We start from the raw sequence: 18,599 nt of genomic DNA, 5'->3' as shown, positions 1-18,599 counted from the left end.
CTAGAGAAATTCCATGTCTATAAATAAAATAAGATCCAAACACAATCTCAATATAAAATCTTTAAATTTTTTACAAATAAAAAGAAATATTCATATACAACATGTGGAAATTTGAAATTAAGAAATAAAATAAAATAATCTGAAATAAAAGAAGATGTATTCAGATTCCTTATGTGGAATAATTCCCGCCCCGGATTTTCTGGCATATGCTAATTTCATTTCATCTCATTAATTAACCTGGACGAAAGTGAGTTGGAATTCTTATGGGCCGTATTTAAACGCCTTCCGACCTCCACTGTATTTGGAAGCAAAAAATGCCCTTAAAAAGTAAGTTAATAATAATAATAAAGCAAAGACCATTACAATACAAACAACAATAATTATGGCTCTGCAAATCCCCGACCTTTTTCTCTTCTCCGACAGAGACGGCCATCCGTTTTTCTTCGTTTCGGTAAAGAAATCCCTCGCTTGTGATAGAAAAGTGTGAAAAAATCGCCACTGGTTTAACGATTCTTTGTTGACTATGCGGCTCGATCGCGTGACCTCCAGCTGCCCACCTTAACAGCCAAAAAGTATGAAGCCCCGGCAGGTTAACAGAAATTTTCTTGTTTCTATGTAATTACAAAGTTTCTTCTCTGATCTGTAAGGCATGGCTGCCCTGGCGCCTCAATCTGGCTACGGTGTAGCAGGTGTTTGTTTCCTATAACGTTTTACAGTTTTTCTTAATTTTAATTATTGGGCAAATTCATGACTTTGTAGCTCTAGATGTCGACTTAATTAGCACAGAAAAATATGCATTATTTTAATTTTAATTGTCTGGTCCCCTGGCCTTCCCGTCCAGCTTGCATCTGATGAATAAGACATAAGAGACAAAACGTAGTCTATCTTTATTTTACAGGGATGCATTGATGATTCAATACGGAGTATTCTTGCATAGCATGAGAAAATAGCGTTTTCTGCTTTCAAGATTTGTTTCAATTAGTTCAGCTGGTGCAGCTACTGGATTCAAATCGAAACAATTATCGCACGAGTTCTATCCGCTGAGCGGGATGAACGAAGAGCTTTTGAAATCTTAGACCTTTGGATGAATTTTAAACGAGGAAAGGGGCAATAGCAGGCAACTTTTTCTTTTCTTGAGAAATAGACGTCGAGAAGTAGAGTAGTGCAATGATCTCACAGGTTGGAGTATAATTTTGATCAACGGAGTTTTTACAATATGTTAGTTTGACATGACTCATTACCAAGGGCTTGCCATATTATGCTGTAATTATTTGCAGAGGCACAATCAACTTCTTAATCTAAGTTTTAAATTTTTTCAGTTTATTTACCCCTATTCTATTGTACTGTAGGAATATATGCCTGTAGGATACGCCCTGAGCATTTAGTAGGCAAAATTGTTGTGGATAATTTTTCTTACGTCTTGCTCTGAGCATTTGGTAGGTAAAATTCTAGTGGATAATTTTTCTTACGTCTTGCGCTGAGCATTTAGTAGGGGAAATTCGAGTGGCCAATATTTGCTTATTTAAATCACTGAATTTATCATTTATTGTGGACAATATGGAATTTTCTAGGAAACTGGCTAGTGTTTGTATAAACGTATACAATCGTTATCAATTTGAAAATTATGTAATTTTTCATGAGAATTTGACAGAAAAAGATTTGTACTATGATATTTTAAACTCTGCAAAATGGATGTTTTGTAAATTTTTCGGTCTGAAAGGGATGGATTCGGATGAACAATGTACAATTGTACCTGGGAGCTTGACTATAACTTAAAACATAGAAGTAAAGAATATGCCTTTTAAAATCCGGAGAGATTTCAATTATCTGAACATGCCAGGCGCAGAATTTGAGATATTCATCTTCAATGGGGGCCTTTGTTAGTCTAGACGAAATTTCAACAACCCTCATTTTCTGTTGGCAATTGCCTGGTTTACCATTTGCTCTTTTTGAAGTCTCGCCTGTTAAACTCGTAACAGTTTTAGAGCTGATTTTATCTGAGGAATAGCTATTATATTTTAAACTATGGTCAATCTTGTGGATTATTTCCTGGAAAGGGAAAGATAATAATGCCCCTATAAAAGACAATAAAGAGGTAGCTTCTGAACGATTGAAGAGTTTAACTTATATCAAGGCTCTTAAGCTAACTGATTTTCTGATTCTGAGACTTTTCAAGCCAGAAAGAAATATGCTAAGTTCTTTTAGATATACATAAAGAAATGAACATGGTGAAATTATTTGTTTTGTGCTCTAGTGTAATATGGATTATTAGCCTACATCATAAGATGCTATGTTTCTTGCTACCTTGTAATTATCTTTGGTAGGCATTATCCTTTAGAGCTTCTTCTTTGTCAAGTTATATCGATATTCTGGGGTCATGAGGGAGGTATTCTGTTCTAGTTTCTGATCCGATCTACGACTTTGTTGTGTTGTGCAGTGGTGTCTAGAAGGAAAGCTCGATCTGGTCTTTCATCCATGAGCTCCTTTCTTCGGGAAGCATCTTCAGAACTTATGTATTTTCAATTTTGGTTTGGCTATCTGTTCATATTGTCATGGGCTGTCATCTCCAATGCTAGTGAAAGTTCCAGCTCTTCTGCATTGTTCTTACATCACAATCCTTCTGGAAGGTCGCTGTCATCAGTATCAACGACAGGACATGAACATGAAAATGTTCCAACTCATTCACCAAGCATACACCCAGCAGTTGCTCCTGTTAATTCTCCTCTTCCTCTGCATAAATTCCATCATTCTACTGGACAATCCCCATCTTTGTCACTCATACGTCATGGAAAAAATCTTATGGTGCGCCATGCCAAGGTTTATTCACATGCGTCAGGAAGTGTAACCACACTATCTGGATATGGGAGAAGATTATCAGCACCTGTTTCTGATATTGTAAAACCTCCTGCAGGGAGAGTTGCCCCTCCTCCATCTATCTTTACATCCATTGCATCAAATTCCACTCCACCATCCTCATCTCCACATGCTGGTGGTAAGAGCATGATCTCCTTTTGACTGGAAAATCTTTGAGATAACATTAACAGTTGGCATGTAGGTTTATGATTATATTGTCCTGTTTTAATCGACATGTATGCATAGAAGGTTAATGAAAAAGATACAGACAGATCACAGAGGAAACAATGACCTTTGTAAATTGAAACAGACAGTTCATCAGAGGAAACAATGACCTTTGTAATTTTTTCATTGTTTAGGTTAAAATAGTTCCTGAATCTTTTTACTACTATTTGACATGCTAATTACTTTGAAAGTTTGAAGTTTAACGCATTTACTTTTACTATATCTCTCTGCTGATTGTTTAACATAAAAGTTCTTCATTTTTTCTTTTTAATTTTTCAGTAGATTTTTTAACTTTCAAAATTGACTATGAATGTTGGGATAATTTTGTAACTCGGCAGTCTAAACATTGTCCTTGTTTCTTTGTACAGAGTGCTGTAAATCCATTATGATAAGCAGGCCAGGAAGTCACAATTGCGCTTGCGTGTATCCAATCAAATTACAACTTCTGATTCTAAATCTTTCTACCAGTTCTTCAAATTGGAGTGCTGAATTTCAGCAGGAACTTGCTTCCCAGCTTGGTTTGTCAATTGTTCAGTTTGTCATTTCCTATTTTCATATCGACAATACGAATGTGTTGAATATGTCCATGGATATTGCTCCATTACATGGTCTAAGCTTTTCTTCCCATGAGGCACATCGAATCAATTATACCTTAGTCAGCCATAAATTGCACCTCAATAGTTCCTTATATGGTGATTACAAGCTTCTGAATTTTACTTGGTTCGAGCCACCTGTTATACCTCCTGGTAATGTGGATATTTTTTCCTTTTATTTTCTACCATCCAATTATTTTAGATAGATTCTTTGTGTTCCAGAATGCTCAATTTATCAAAAATAAAATGCCAAACTTGAAATCTGCCCAGTTATAGGATAAATTTGATAGAATAAATTTTTTTCTTTGCAATCCATTTCAGAAGAAAAGAATCATAATATAAAACTAGAAAAACTAATTTACCAGAGTGCATCAGAATTAAGTCACTTAGACCAGAAAACCCTGCTTGGAAGATGCTCTTTGGGGCAAGTTTGTGTAGGACGAAATGATTCTTAGAGGAACAAAAACTTATTTAATTGTAATCTGAATTCTCTATTGTCTGTGGATACTGATATCTATGGAAATCTTGTGGTTCTTTTTGTAAAGTTTAACAGGCTTTTAAGAGCTGTTTCTGTGGGTTGTTTATTTAATTGCAATGAGTTGTTTTATAGTCCTATTTGTGTTGTATAAATAATGCCATTGATCAGCTGCAATACCCTGCATATGTAATGTAGCAAAATATTTTATTTCCAAATTGATGATTAAATTCATATTAAAAGGAACCTCTATGTATAATGATGCAAACTGATTTATTTCCAAGTCTACTAAATTCATGTTAAAATAGACACAACTGTACGAGTCCATGTCCGTGGCTCAGTTTTTCCTGATCTGTAAAACCTGGGATGACATTTTTTGGCATCTAAGTTTGATTTTTAGCTCTAACCTGGTTACTGCTTTCCTGCTTTGCATGCCCATGAACTCTTCTCGTGGTGCAGCATGCTTGGAAATCATGGTTCGGATCTAATCTTCAATAAGGTTTCCATTACCTTCAAATTGAGCCTTGATAAAAAATTTCAATTTCTATGATTACACTCCTCTGTATGGGAAGAGAAGACTGCCGCACTGAAAAGAAGTATCTATTCTGGATTAAGTGCTTTTCCAGCATTGTGAACAAGCAAAGAAACTACTAGTATCATAAATATTCCCATACTTATAGAAATGGATGCCCTTTTCCATATTTAGACACACTCTAATATAAGCTTTCACCAAAGGATCCCTGTACACGTTTTATCCTCCAAAGCAATCTTTATCATTTTACAGATATGTTTGCTTTTTTCTTCCCACGATCTTTGGCCTTGGTATAGCTTAAGGCTCTTATTTTACTGTTATATATAGGATAAACCTTAAGATTCATTCTCTTTTCTTTTAGCTGGGTAAGCACTGTTTATATCATTTAAGTTTTTGACATACTTTGAACAAATTTTTGGAAATTGTACTTCTTTTTTGGAGACATTGAGACTCTAAGCTTACCAATGTTTAAATCTGGGATATTTTCCTGCAATGCCCTACATCAAACAATAAACTCTGTCAAATAGAATTTTTGTTCCAACATCTTCTCTGATTACCCTGGAAGTATAACTTATGCTTTGTTCTTTTCTTAAATAATTTTATTCTTTGATAACATTTTCTCTAGATCAAGAGCCTTTCTGTATGAAATGTAGTATGTCCATTATATGCTATTAACGAATTGATTTTTTTGGTTGTTGGACACTTAAGTAATATACTGTTTTTTTTGTCGTCAATCGATTTTTCCTTGGCTATAATTTCCTTTGAAGTTGTCCTTTCTGAAGTCACTTATAGTAGAACAGCTTATGACAGTCAATGATGATTAATCTGCTTGACTAATTCCATAACTTGTATTCTTCTAACAATTCCAGTTCCAGCTCCAGTCTTCTCTCCTAGGGTGCCATCAGCTACGCCCCCTTCTGCAGTGCAGCCTATAACCCATGAATCTCGAAGAAAGCGTCCGAGTTTGATTCTTCTAGTTGGCTTAGCTGCTGGCATTATTGTTGTAGTTTTTGTTTCAATACTTATTTGCATCAAATGCATGTCGAGCCGAAACAAGGATTCTCATCAACACCTCCAAGAAAAAGGTATGAATATTTACAATTCTAATTTTTGCTTTGTTTGGCTAATTATAAGATTCAGTGAGTAGATTGAAATTATCTTAAATATAAGATTTGTTTTCTCAATTATGAAAAAAATGGTAGCTCAATTTATTTCCTACTTAAATGAAATGATGCTATTTATAGAACTTATTATTATATGAGATTATAGCTTGAGTTCCTTTGAGTTCATTCGTGCAACAAAAATACCAATATACTGGAAAATATCTTCCATCTTGAAGTCGTGTTGGAGTGACTACAGTTAGAAGGGAGCAGTTGATTGACACCTAAACTGGTGAATGATTTTCGGGTTATAATTTAAATTTATGTTCAGAATGATTCACAGAGGCATTTCCACATTTGATAAAGTTGTGGCTAACTAGATTTCTTATTTAATGGAATGATGCAATTGCAGAACACATTAATAAGTAGATTTCTAACTTGAGTTCTTTTGGTAGCATTTGCATGCTAGCAAGATCTTGATGCACTGGAAAATATCTTATGACGTCTAATCTGGTGAAAGGTTTTTGGGTGTTATAATTTGTGTTTGGATTCATTGTTCATAGGAATTTCTACATTTGGGTATTTTTATCCATCTGCCAAGCATAAGCCATAGAATTATGCTTCTGGGATATGAACATATTCTAGAACAGTATCTTGGGTTACTTCCAAAGTATTTGTGTACCATGTAAAAGGCTTCTCCTTGAAGATTAATCAAATATTTGTTGCTAATAAATGTCTGTATGTGTTTAAACATTGCTACTCTCGAAAAATCATTTCCATTACTCTTTAACACTTTGTGTACTTAGTGTAACATTTCTGTTATAGGTTTAAATGAATAAATGCTAGAGTCGACTGGGAGTTCTTGTATGATGTTTTTGCTTCTTTTTCTTCTCTTGTAAATTGACTTAATTTGTAATGCCCTGCCTGGGAATCCTTGGTACACAAGGATAAAACATGCACTCAATAATTTTTTTCTTTAAAGTTACTTAACAACAATGTAGAGTAGGCAAGTGCAATATAAATCAACAAAATATGATATGAAACTCAGGGAACATGGCAGAACTCACATGTTCACCAACACAAGTGAAAGTCTTTCTAACACTTCCAAAGATTCCCAAGCAATCTATCACAAAGGTGTGATAGGAACACACACGCTCAAGCCATCCCATGAGAATTCAGAACATGTCCACGAACCCCATGAACCAAGACCAGAGCAGCCAATCACATCCTGATTGCTGCACAAAGAAGTTGACAATGAGCGAGAAAATGGAAAACTTCACCAGCACATACAAATCTGATCTGTTTTAATTAAATAGCCTCTACTTGAAAAAGTGTATCCAAAACAACTTTTACTTTTTTGATCTGAACTTTTGGAAGTGCTCACTTTTTATAGGCACTACAAAAACTTGCACAAGCACTGCCGAAAATAGGGTAGGCGCTACAAGAAATCGCACGGGCACTACAAGAAGTTGTACAGGCGCTAAAAGTTGCATAGGTGCCATTCTGCATAATTCAGATAAAGAGACCTTCCAATTTTGAATTTGGTGTTTCTTGATGAGTTCTATGAGATAATGGACCTACAACCACCCTAATTACGTCGAAGGCGTACTATACTGAAGTTTTCTGATTCACTTTGTGCATCGACAGTTTATGCTTAACATTGAGGCTTGCAAGATGATCAAAACAATTTGAGTCTCTCACTTCTTTTTCTGTACAGTACATGTGTTCAGAAACTGTTTAGTGCACGCCACATGAGGGTTATCTGACAACTCATTTCATAGAGCCTATACCATCATCATAATGTTTGTCATTCTTGACCGGATCAATTCTCTCAGGCCTCATCTCTGGGGTTCGAGAGGATCACTCAAATTTCTGCAATCTTGATGTGCTTGTCGAGTGAATCCCAAGATATTGGTGACTGACATTCTTCAAAGTGCAATTAACACAGTCCATCAACAAGAAAAATGATAATATTCTTCCTATGTTTCCAATTCAACCCTCACCTATTTCTACCCCCTTCCAAAATATGTGCATCAAGACTCCCAGATGGTAAAGCTTTTCTGCTTACCAGATCCTCCATTTCTCCTCACCAGACGATGGTACCTAATCACGAAATAGGACATCAGGGCAGTACCCAAACGAGATTCCATAATGCTGAACACACAAATCCTTCGACGAGATGAGATTTTTTTACTGAGAAGAGTCACACGGAGGATGGAGGAGTCAGTCTATATTTGCTTAGGCCCAAATTCATTCACCAGTTCTATAACATATAGATATACGGAATAGTAACATTTCCGATTTGTTTCAACCATTTTTTTTGATTCCAGTTGTTAACTTTACCATGGCTTCATCTCCACTCAAATGGCTTGTACTATGAGCTCTGTTCTGATTTACATGTCATCTGCTTGTTTTTCATATGAACATATGCAATTGCTATCTTCAATACACTGCTACAAGTCCAATCCGTGCAAACAATGGCGACCATGGAATTTCTCCATCTTTCATCAGTTGGTTTTTGGTTTTCTGCATGCAGATCAATGAATGCAATCCTCGCATATTGAAATCTTTGACATGCATATTGAATAATAACCAGCGATTCTAAACAGAGGAGAACTAACAAGCCACAACTTGGAGGTTGTGTGGTCGAGTCACACAATCCCCTTATATTTTCCAAGGCATTTGTGGACGTGGATTCTCTGAGGTAGAAATGCTGGTAGAATTTTCTATCTTGTTTTCTTATCAACTGAAACATTTGCCGACAAGAATAGTATTAATGTGTAGTATTTGAGTCAAATTCATTGACCCATGTATCATGTCTAATGATTCACATATGGATCCATCTCTCATGGGAATAAATGGAACACATATCACTCATTGGATCTAATGATTTTCATAGAGATGAAGCAACAAGACTTCTCAGGAGGTCACCCATCCCAGTACTACTCCAGCTTGAGCGCACTTAACTTTGGAGTTTCCTCCATGATTAAACCCACTCTATGTGCTTAAATCCTAGTAGCAATATCATAATTTGACTTGCTGTGGAAAATACCTCCTTATCATTTGACTAATCGTCTTTGAATCGGTCTCATGAGGGAAATTTTTCCACATTTTATTGTTCTCGTTTTGGAAATGTAGCATTACAGCTCGAGGATGAAATTATTCCATGAAAGTTTACATTAATGTACCATCTAACCATCAAGGATGACCCAATAGTCTTGCACGCATTTGCCCTTGATTGGCAAACTTGGGTCGCGTGTTTTGGAGAAAATATGTCTATAAATTCTATATAAGAAAATTATGGTATTAATATATGTGATCTCAAAGGCTTTAATTTAGGCTTCATTTCGGCGCTTTGCCATTTGACCCCTAGTGTCTATCACAAGCACACTGACCTCAGACTCTTTAAGCATCTCTCTCACCAATTTTCCTAAGATGCTCCAGGACATACATGATGCCAATGGGACATTGAATATAGACAATATTGAATAGTGAGGATGCATCTCTCTCACCAATTTTCCTGGGATGTCCTAGGACATCATGATGCTAGAGGGACATTGATTATAGACAAGATTGTATAGTGAGTAAGGACTTGATACATACTTAGAGCTCACAAATGCCTCATTTTTAGTAGAGATAATAAAACCCTATTATTGCTTTATAATTCTCATCTCTATCACAGCTGCTAAATTCATACAAGTAAGCAAACCAATTTTACAATTTTGATAACAAACCTACACCCAAAGATTTGCAAAACCATCTTTACCATATTTTTATAATTTAGAGGAAAATGAGAAGTAAGAAATGTGAGTCTTATACCTGAGATCCATATTGTTTCTTCTATGAATTATTTTTGTAGTCCTCTTTAGCGACACTGGGCATAAATTACACAAGCAAAGAGAGTTAGACAAGGACTTATCTCAAACAATCTAAAGATGATCTTCCCTTCTAGCTCAACAAGTACCATTTTTTCTCCTTTCCTAGCATATTGATAAGCCATCTTTAGCTGTGAAAGAAAGCATAAACTAAATACATCTCTTGTTTTACAAAACAATTGTACATATCTTAGTCGCATTTCTTCAAAACACCTACTTCTCCAACTGCGTAAGATGTACCACTTTCCTATGTATGTTTTAACAAATTCAAATGGGGTCCATACTTACTCCTCAATAGAAAAAGAGGCACAAGAAATGTGAAGAATAACAATGACAATGGAAGAAATGACACACATATGTATCAAAATTATCTTATCCATAACGTTCAGAAATTGCCTACTATGATTTGGAATCCTATTTATTTTCTTTGTAACATTTCTCTATGTCTTAAGCAAGTACTAATGATAAGTCCTGTGAAAATTTAAATCACCTATGCATGAGAATCTCCAAGATATTATCTTGATATGTGAGAGGTCTGGGACAGAATTCCAAAGATTTAGGCCTTAGTTACACACTTTAACAATCTATTCCTTAGCAATGCTCATCTGTTCTCAATCTCAAATCTCCTTATAATTGGAAGAAACATGTAGTTGAATTGACAGGTGATTGTAGCATCGCCAACTTCTTATTTCCATGAGGATCTTTGTGGGTGTCATGTTAATAGAAAATACAATTTGTAAACGAGCGTGGACACTATAGTTATAGTTGCATAAATATATCTAGACAGATTACTGGTTTTTACACTTGCAATTGTATTATTATAGCACTTGCTTGCTATTGTAGTGTTTTGTTTTGCTTTTGTTAAAATCTATTTGTAATGGTTTTATATTTAATTGTGAATTTATATAATATTATATTTTATCTAGTTAAATGATTTTAAATTAACAATATATTGATAGGTAGTATAATGTAATATTTCATTTGATTTATGGTTTGACTTTTATTAATATAGGGAAAATTTTAGTGAAGATTTAGATTAAGACAATAATACCGAATTATATATGAAGATGTACAATCAATTGTATCTACTATCGACATTGACCGAGTTTTGTTGAAGTCATATTTTGCTTCTTGTAAATGGACGCATAAGTTGATTTGAAGCTATAATTGCTACTTATAATAATAACAAAATCTTGCTTACGTTAATAGGACAACACCTTCCTTCAATTCATTTCGAATTTCACTTTTTATGTTCTCCTCCCACATATCTTCGACGCACCCATTGCACACTAAGGTGCGATTGCTAGTTTATCAATATTTTTGTGACCACCCAAAAGAATCAAGCAAGGTCTCAGAAAGAAGGCATTGTTGCTGAAAATACAATGAATGAGATTCTCAGTTCAACAAATGAGTAGGCATGTTGACACCAACGTTTGACATGAAAAGAAAGTTAGCTCGTCTCTGCAGTATTGGATATATGCATATCGAGGCAATAATTGCTCAATTGCATCAGTAACATAATTGTAAAGCATAAATATACAAGGCTAGATCAAACATTAATCTTTCAGCATCAAATATACATATATACCATCAAATATCTATGCAATCAAGAGAGTGAGCATACAAGCTCCAAATCTTGTAGTTGGAGGAAGTCCATCCTTGTTCATCGGTCCCTAGCAGTGGTATAGTTAACAATGCCTCCTAACCACGTGGTACCCACAGTGCTCATGGATATAGTAACCTAGCTGTAGATAAAAGGCATTCACACAAGCAAGGAGTGACCAACACACACACACCCCAATCAATGCTTAGACTCATATAACATCACAAGATCCAATACATTATACAAGTGCAATATGCAATCATAGGCGGAGACCACTCAACATGAGATTCATTGTCCAATTACAATAGTTACAGTACACTAAGGGTACTACTTAGTACTACTAAAGGTTTGTGTGGAGACTGGGGATGGAGGGCCATCACACAACTTACAAAACCTGTGTGACATCGAACTATCCTTCTCTCCTCAAGGATGCTTGAATGTATATCAACATCCATAGATGACAAGGTGACATTGTACCATAACAACGTCCTCAACCAACAAGGTACTATGTCTCATCAATGTCCATAAACAATGACAAAATGACATGACATATCTATGTCCTCAAACAACAACAAGGTAGTTGAAAGACTCATTAATCTTCTGTTAAGTTTTACCTAATTTATTGTTTTAAGGTTATCAAATATTAAGAACTCTACCAAGGGATACCCTGGGACCTCTTTGTGCCCCAACCTACCTTGAAGAGCCATGCCACCCCACTACTCAAACACCAAATAAGCTCATCTCATTACAACAATGAGGCACCAAGCAAAAACAAAATATGAATAAAGCAATAAGGTAAAATCCATAAAAGACTCTCAAAGTCATAAACCACAAAACATGGTAAAAAAATCTATTGGTCTCAAACATCAAGAGTATGGGTCACTTAGACATTGGCATAAGGGCATAGCTCAACTACATTCTTGGATGTAGTCTCAAACACTATACATCGAACTATCACATACAAGCTCTTCCTAAAGCATGGAATGTGCCAACACTAGGGGCAAAATTAGTAATAAAAAATACCACGAAAGGCTCAAAGTTGAGAGTACATGTCACTCAAGATCTGTCAAGTAGGCGTATCTCAACTATGCCCGAGAATGAGCTCTTAACACATGCGTCGACAAACCCAAGGCAAAACCCCAAAGCAAGCATAAAGTCCAAAAACCTAAGGCAAGAAGGTTATGCACGAGCACGCTCGATTGGCCTCATCACCAAGAGGATGAATCCCAAGATGGTCCAACATATATACATGAGATACCAACATCCCTAAATGTACCAAGATACAACTCACGTACCAGAAATCATGTAAGGAGCTCAAAAGCATAAAATATCAATTCTTGGCAAAATCCAACAAATGGCAAAAATCAACATGATAACATTGAAGGGCACTTTTGGATTTAGATATAAAAATACTCAGAATGTCCTCTAACATTTTGATTCTGCGATCCTAATCATTGCAGTAGAGACTTCTAATTTCATAATTCAAATCAAGCTAAACATGGTGATTGATAGGTTTAGGATGACACAAAATTAGATGCCAACGAAAAAACCCCAAAAATCAAACATCAAATAAGTCAATGAAATTAAAACCATTTGGTTTATATCCACCCAACATCACACATTTCAGATAAAATTCTAGATTTGGGCACTTAATAGGAATTTGACAACATAACTACGCTAAAATTTTAAAACCCACACGGCCAAAGAGTAAAATGCTCACACATGCTCAATTGGGTGGAGAAATCAAACACAAATATGGGGAGTGCTAATTCTTAGCCCACAACCCTAAAGCAATTTATTTCATTTGAAACAATGAAGCAAATAAAAAACAGTGAGATGGCTTACCTCACATGTATGGTAAAACACAATAAAGGGGGAAATAAAATGAAGACTCCATTGAATTGGTTGAAATCTTCGACAAAGCGGAGCAAGCTTGACATGAATCCAATGAGCCGTTTTATGGACCAACCTGACACTCAGATTAAACACAACGAACAAGAGAGTGATTTTCTCCAAAAGGGTTTTGGAGCAAAATCCCAAATTCTCATAACTTAAAAATGAGAAGTGAGAATCAAACTCACTTTTTGGCATTATAAGCACTTTTTAAAAAATTGACTTTCAAAGTAAATTATCTGAATAATAAAATAATCTATTTTAGCTTATTCCAAATAAAATAAATAAATTCCAATTAGCTAGAATCCAATTGCGACAAATTAGCCGGTAGATAAAATAAAACAATTAAAATCCCCAAAATGCATTAAACCAACGTTTTAATAAAATCCTTTCGTGATAATTGTGGAAACTCTAAAAGCACAGACACACAAGTGTAATCGCAAATGCAATATGAATTCAGATTTACTAATCATGTACCAAAGGGATATAGTATAATAACTAGATACATCATCCATACAGGGGCGATATTGTATGCAAGGCCAAAGTCACTATCTCTTGTGCCCATTGTTGGGGATATATATAGACACATACTCAATCTTTGCAACTCAGGGTGAATGTGCCTGGTACCTATTTACTAGAACATGCAAACATCAAGTATAGTCGCTCATAGTATAAATATCTGAAACACATGAATATACATAATATCAAACAATGAAGCAGAACAAGGCATTGTGTAGATCTCACAAGCGACTATGACTCCGTCTCACTCCTTACTAATACCAAGGACAAGTGCATAACAATAGTGTGGTAAGGCAATACACCCCATATAATCACATTAATATAGCAATTGAATTAAAAGCATTTAAAGGACCATTTTACAATTATTTGAGCATATATTACTAAAAGTAAACAATTGAAATACCCAACAACATATATGGAACAAAGCATCCTATGATCCCATAAAATTGTCTAGATATAACATCCAGATAACATCATAAAGCATCATAATGTAGATACAATCAAAATACTATTAACAATTTAATCTAACATATAACTCAACGCTACTGCCAGGACTAGAATAAAATGCAGTAATTTGGTGCATCACATAGTGCAATCATTGATCACATCACAAGGGTATTCTCAAAATAACATCGTGTTACCATCCAAATTTAGGTAACTATTGGCAGAAACATTAGTGAAACCATCAAACTCATCATAAATCTCATAAGCCAGATGTAATACCCCAAAATTGGCTCATTGCCATGATACCAATTTTGGTCTATTTCTGATCAATCCTAAGACCTATCCTAATAGGCCATTCTTATTTTGCTACTCGCTACTTGACTTAATTGTCAAATGCGTGAGACCCTAATCTGCATTAATTAGACTCGTTATTTAATCCCTATAGTATGCACTCATATTAGCCACATTAAACCTATTTGATTTCAATTTAATTTAATCTAAAGTATTCATACTTTATTAAATTAAATTATCTCCTAAGGCTAATGTACTATGGAATTAAATTTATTTAATTTAATAAATATGCCTATTTTAATTAATTGAACGAAACTATTTAATTAAATGGAGAAGCTACTTCTAAATTAATTAAACAAAGTTATTTAATTAAATGGGAAGTTATTCCTAAATTAATTAAATGAAGTTATTTAATTAAATAAGAAAAGTGTTTCTAATTAATTAAATAGAATTATTTAATTAAATAGAAAAAGGTAATTATGAGAGCATATCTCATTTTATTAAATTAAATATCTCTTCTAATCTTCTCTTTAGTTCCAAAATGGAAACTCTGAGTGAACTATCTCTCAAAAAGGAATTAAATCAGTTAACTCTTTATTCCACTCATGCAAAGCTCAATTAACTCTCCTTTCTTAAGGAAGTTTCTATTTTAACTGAACCTCATCTTCAATCCTGACCGTTGATTGAAATCGATCTCAACCGTTGATGGATTCCAGCAAAGTCTATTTAAGAGACCCTCATCTCTTCATCTTAAGAGGATGAATTAGAAATTGCATCGAATTGCTGCCAAATTGCATACTCATTTAAGCTTGTTACATTGTCATAGATTTTGATTGTTAGCTTAATTCTCATCTAGATCTAATATGCATACATCTTTAGCATAGTTTCTTTTATATGTTCTTAGACTAGTTTGCATATCTCATTCTAGATTAATTTGCATATACACATAGATTAGTTGCATCTCATTTTCAAATCCTTCGTTCTTAGAGGGTCTGGTTGCTTGCACCTCGATTCTGAGGATATTAACAGGCAAAATCCCTTTAGATAGAAGGCAACAGGTCGGCTTGTTGGATTATTTTTGGATGGACAATCCAATGTTCATTCCGGGATGAATCCTCAAATAAAGACCGTGTTGAAGTGTGTGTGTTTTCATGCATACACCAGATACCAGGCACAACCACAATACTAATCTTGGAATGAGCACAAGACTAAAGTGAATTGGGTGCATCTCACAATGCCAACAATAATTCATAACATGGGAACAATCACCTCATCATGAGATCAGCTCAACCAATCACATAGGAGTAGTAGTACACACATAGAGTCAAAGTAATGCATCTCAAAATAGGTAAACAACCAACTACAACATTATGGTTCTCACTTCTCACACCCAAGTATAAATATAAATAGCTTGTCAATGTAACGACAAAAATCAAATCACCTCGAAGGCAACATAACATGGGGACTTGCACCCCCTCCCGAACCATCAAAGTACGCATCCCCGAGAAGTCCCTGTATTGGGTACTTGAGTACCCAAGTACCCCCACCTCCGCCATTCCACAACCATGTCATTGGGATGGGTACTTGAGTTTCTATTGGAATTTTGATTTTTGAATGTTACCATTGGGTATGTAACATTTCTGTTATAGGTTTAAATGAGTAAATGCTAGATTTGACTGGAAGTTCTTGTATGATGTTTTTTCTTCTTTTTCTTCTCTTGTAAATTGACTTAATTTGAAATGCCCTGCCCGGGAATCCTTGGTACACAAGGATAAAACATGCACTCAATAAAACATGTATTCAAAGCCAAATACATTGCAAGGATATTAGACCTCTCTACTAGCTATTCCAACCACTAATGGGGTCTTCATGTACATTCTTGCATTACTTTTCCTACCAATCTCTTGAGTCCCTATAATTAAGGGCTAGTAGCCTTTTAGGCCTGATTAGGCCTCCAAATCCAATTTTTAGCTAATAACTCAGAATCTTTCCAAAGAAGCCCTAAAACCAATTCTTGATCAGAATACCCTTTTGGATTCTTTAAAAGATTCTTAGGGTTTTGAGTGCTCAAGGTGTCTGTACACCTCCTTCGTTAGTATAGGCCTATTTACTTAGGGTTTGAACTAACACTTGCTTTCCTGAGCAAATCTTGCACAAATGGATTCAATGCTTCTTACCACTCACTCCAAGGCTTCCTTGGACTCCACTCCACACTACCATCACAGGTTGACACTTGGTTCAATCCATCCCTACACAAAAACATGATGTCTCACTGCCTTACACTTTGTTGGGCTTCAACTGGCTTACCTAGGGCAAGACCTTAAAAATAGCAAACCACATTATTTTGTGTCCAACTTGATATATTACACTGTACATATGGCACTTCCATATCCCAAAAGGCCGTGAAGAGACCACAATGGAATTTTAAGAAAATGCCATTTAATTTACACCAACCCTGGAACTGGCAGTGAATAGGCCAGTGGGCTTGATTTTTCACTTGGCAACTTAACTCGAAAGCATATCAAAACATATAGTGTTAGAAAACAAAGTCTACTAACTTCCTACAACAAGAATTAACAAAGTACAATCCATTGAAATGAAGATGTTCATGTTGTAGCATTGACTATGATAAAATTGCATGGAAAAGCTTTATGTTTGCTATTGAACTTGACTCAAAATATCAACCAATCTCCATCTCAGGTTGTGAATGGCCTTATATCATCTTACACGACTTGTTCCAGTTGTAGGAACCGACCCATAACTACTTTTGGGCGTTTTGCTAAATCTTGCTCAAATGTTGTCGTGACAACATTACAAAGTGGTAATGTTGTCAATGACAACTTTACAATTTTTGAACATCTTGACTCATATCGACCCACTATCACCTCAAGTTCATGTAGAATGCCTTCCTTGCCTACATGAGGCATGTCTACACCCTTTCCAAACAATTACGAACTTTGTGGGGTCATTTGGCATAATAAGCCCAATTTGGCCAAACTTGGCAATTTCTTGTTAACCTTGATAATTTCTTGTCACCTATTGGTAACATTTGCTCAAGCACACACAAAGACTCACAAACCTATCTAATCACACTCTTGGACTCTCCTTGGGGTCCTTATTGCAACCTTGACCTGGCTAGGGTCCTTACAAGCCAAAATGCATTAGGGTTTTAGCCCAAACCCTAGGTGCTCTGACACCATTCTCCCCCTATACAAATGAAATTAAGTTACAATTGGTGACAACAAGGTAATGTTAATCACCAACTTTTTGAACTCACTTTCTACAACCTAGGTGGCTTCTGATTCAAGGTGCGTCCATTTGATGAGGTGTTCCATGTACACTCCATGCCTTGTCTTCTTCTTGACTTTTGAATCTAAAATTCTCTCTTCTTGTGGCTTGCATTTAGGTGGTATTGACACCTCAGGTGTGTCTCTCACAACCTCTGTAACCTTCTCATCCTTTCCTGCAACAAGACCTTTATATTTGGTCAAATCTTGCGCACTGAAAATTGGTGAAATGGCTAAATCTGCAAGGAGATCCACTTTGTAAACATACTGAGCATACTTAGTCAATATGGTGCAGGGCCCTATTCTTCTCATCTGCAACTTTGTAGGGATGCCTTTCGAAAGCCTTGCTTTGTTGAGGTGGACCATGAAAAAGCCCCCAACCTCAAATTGCACATCTATCCTTACGTCATCGACTTTGGCCTTCAATTTTTGAGTGGATTCAATTAGTAACTTCTTTACTTGATCATGTATCTCCTTCATGGACTGTGCAAAGTCCTCAACATGTCCACTTCTCCCTTCCATGTTTCCTAGCTCTCTAAGCTCACATTCCCTTCTTGGATGGAAGCCATAAACAACTTCAAAAGGGCTCTTGCCAATAGTCCGATTAACACTATCATTGTAAGCAAAATTCAGCTTGGGGCATTACTTGATCCCACATCTATCCATACTTCTTTGTTAAACACCTCAAGAGGTTACCCAAGACTCTATTGATGGCCTCTGATTGGCCATCAATCTGTGGGTGATAGGCTGAACCAAATGACAAGTTAGTTCCTAGCCTCTTTCATAATGTTTTCCAGAAATGACCCATGATTTTCACATCCCTATTAGACACTATATGTAATGGCAAACCATGCATTCTTACCACCTCCTTGAAGAATAGATGGGCTATGTGGTTGGCATCATGCGTTG

At 35.7% G+C, this 18,599-nt stretch overlaps 1 protein-coding gene across 11 annotated transcripts in view; it reads left to right on the top strand.

Annotated features, from left to right (window-relative positions):
• Positions 1 to 257: 257 nt before the first annotated feature.
• The window catches only part of LOC149561314 (Protein kinase superfamily protein), a 48,926-nt gene continuing 30,584 nt past the window's right edge, over positions 258 to 18,599 (top strand). For 4 of the 11 annotated variants that reach the window (XM_089825077.1, XM_089825074.1, XM_089825075.1 and 1 more), the window contains exons 1-4: positions 352 to 572; positions 2,438 to 2,992; positions 3,447 to 3,824; positions 5,548 to 5,763. In XM_089825077.1, the coding sequence (XP_089681203.1) occupies position 572; positions 2,438 to 2,992; positions 3,447 to 3,824; positions 5,548 to 5,763 (1,150 nt within the window). In that variant the 5' untranslated portion in view covers positions 352 to 571. Of the gene's footprint in view, positions 690 to 2,437; positions 2,993 to 3,446; positions 3,825 to 5,547; positions 5,764 to 18,599 lie in introns of all 11 variants that reach the window. The other 7 variants (XM_089825080.1, XM_089825079.1, XM_089825071.1 and 4 more) reach the window with 5 other exon arrangements.

The sequence above is a fragment of the Cupressus sempervirens genome, chromosome 4 (genome assembly GCF_028749045.1).
Source record: "Cupressus sempervirens isolate cs-2001-9-10 chromosome 4, ASM2874904v1, whole genome shotgun sequence".
NCBI classification, from domain to species: Eukaryota; Viridiplantae; Streptophyta; class Pinopsida; order Cupressales; family Cupressaceae; genus Cupressus; species Cupressus sempervirens.
The sequence above is the reverse complement of the archived record's forward strand: the minus strand, read 5'-3'. Positions and strand labels throughout refer to the sequence as shown.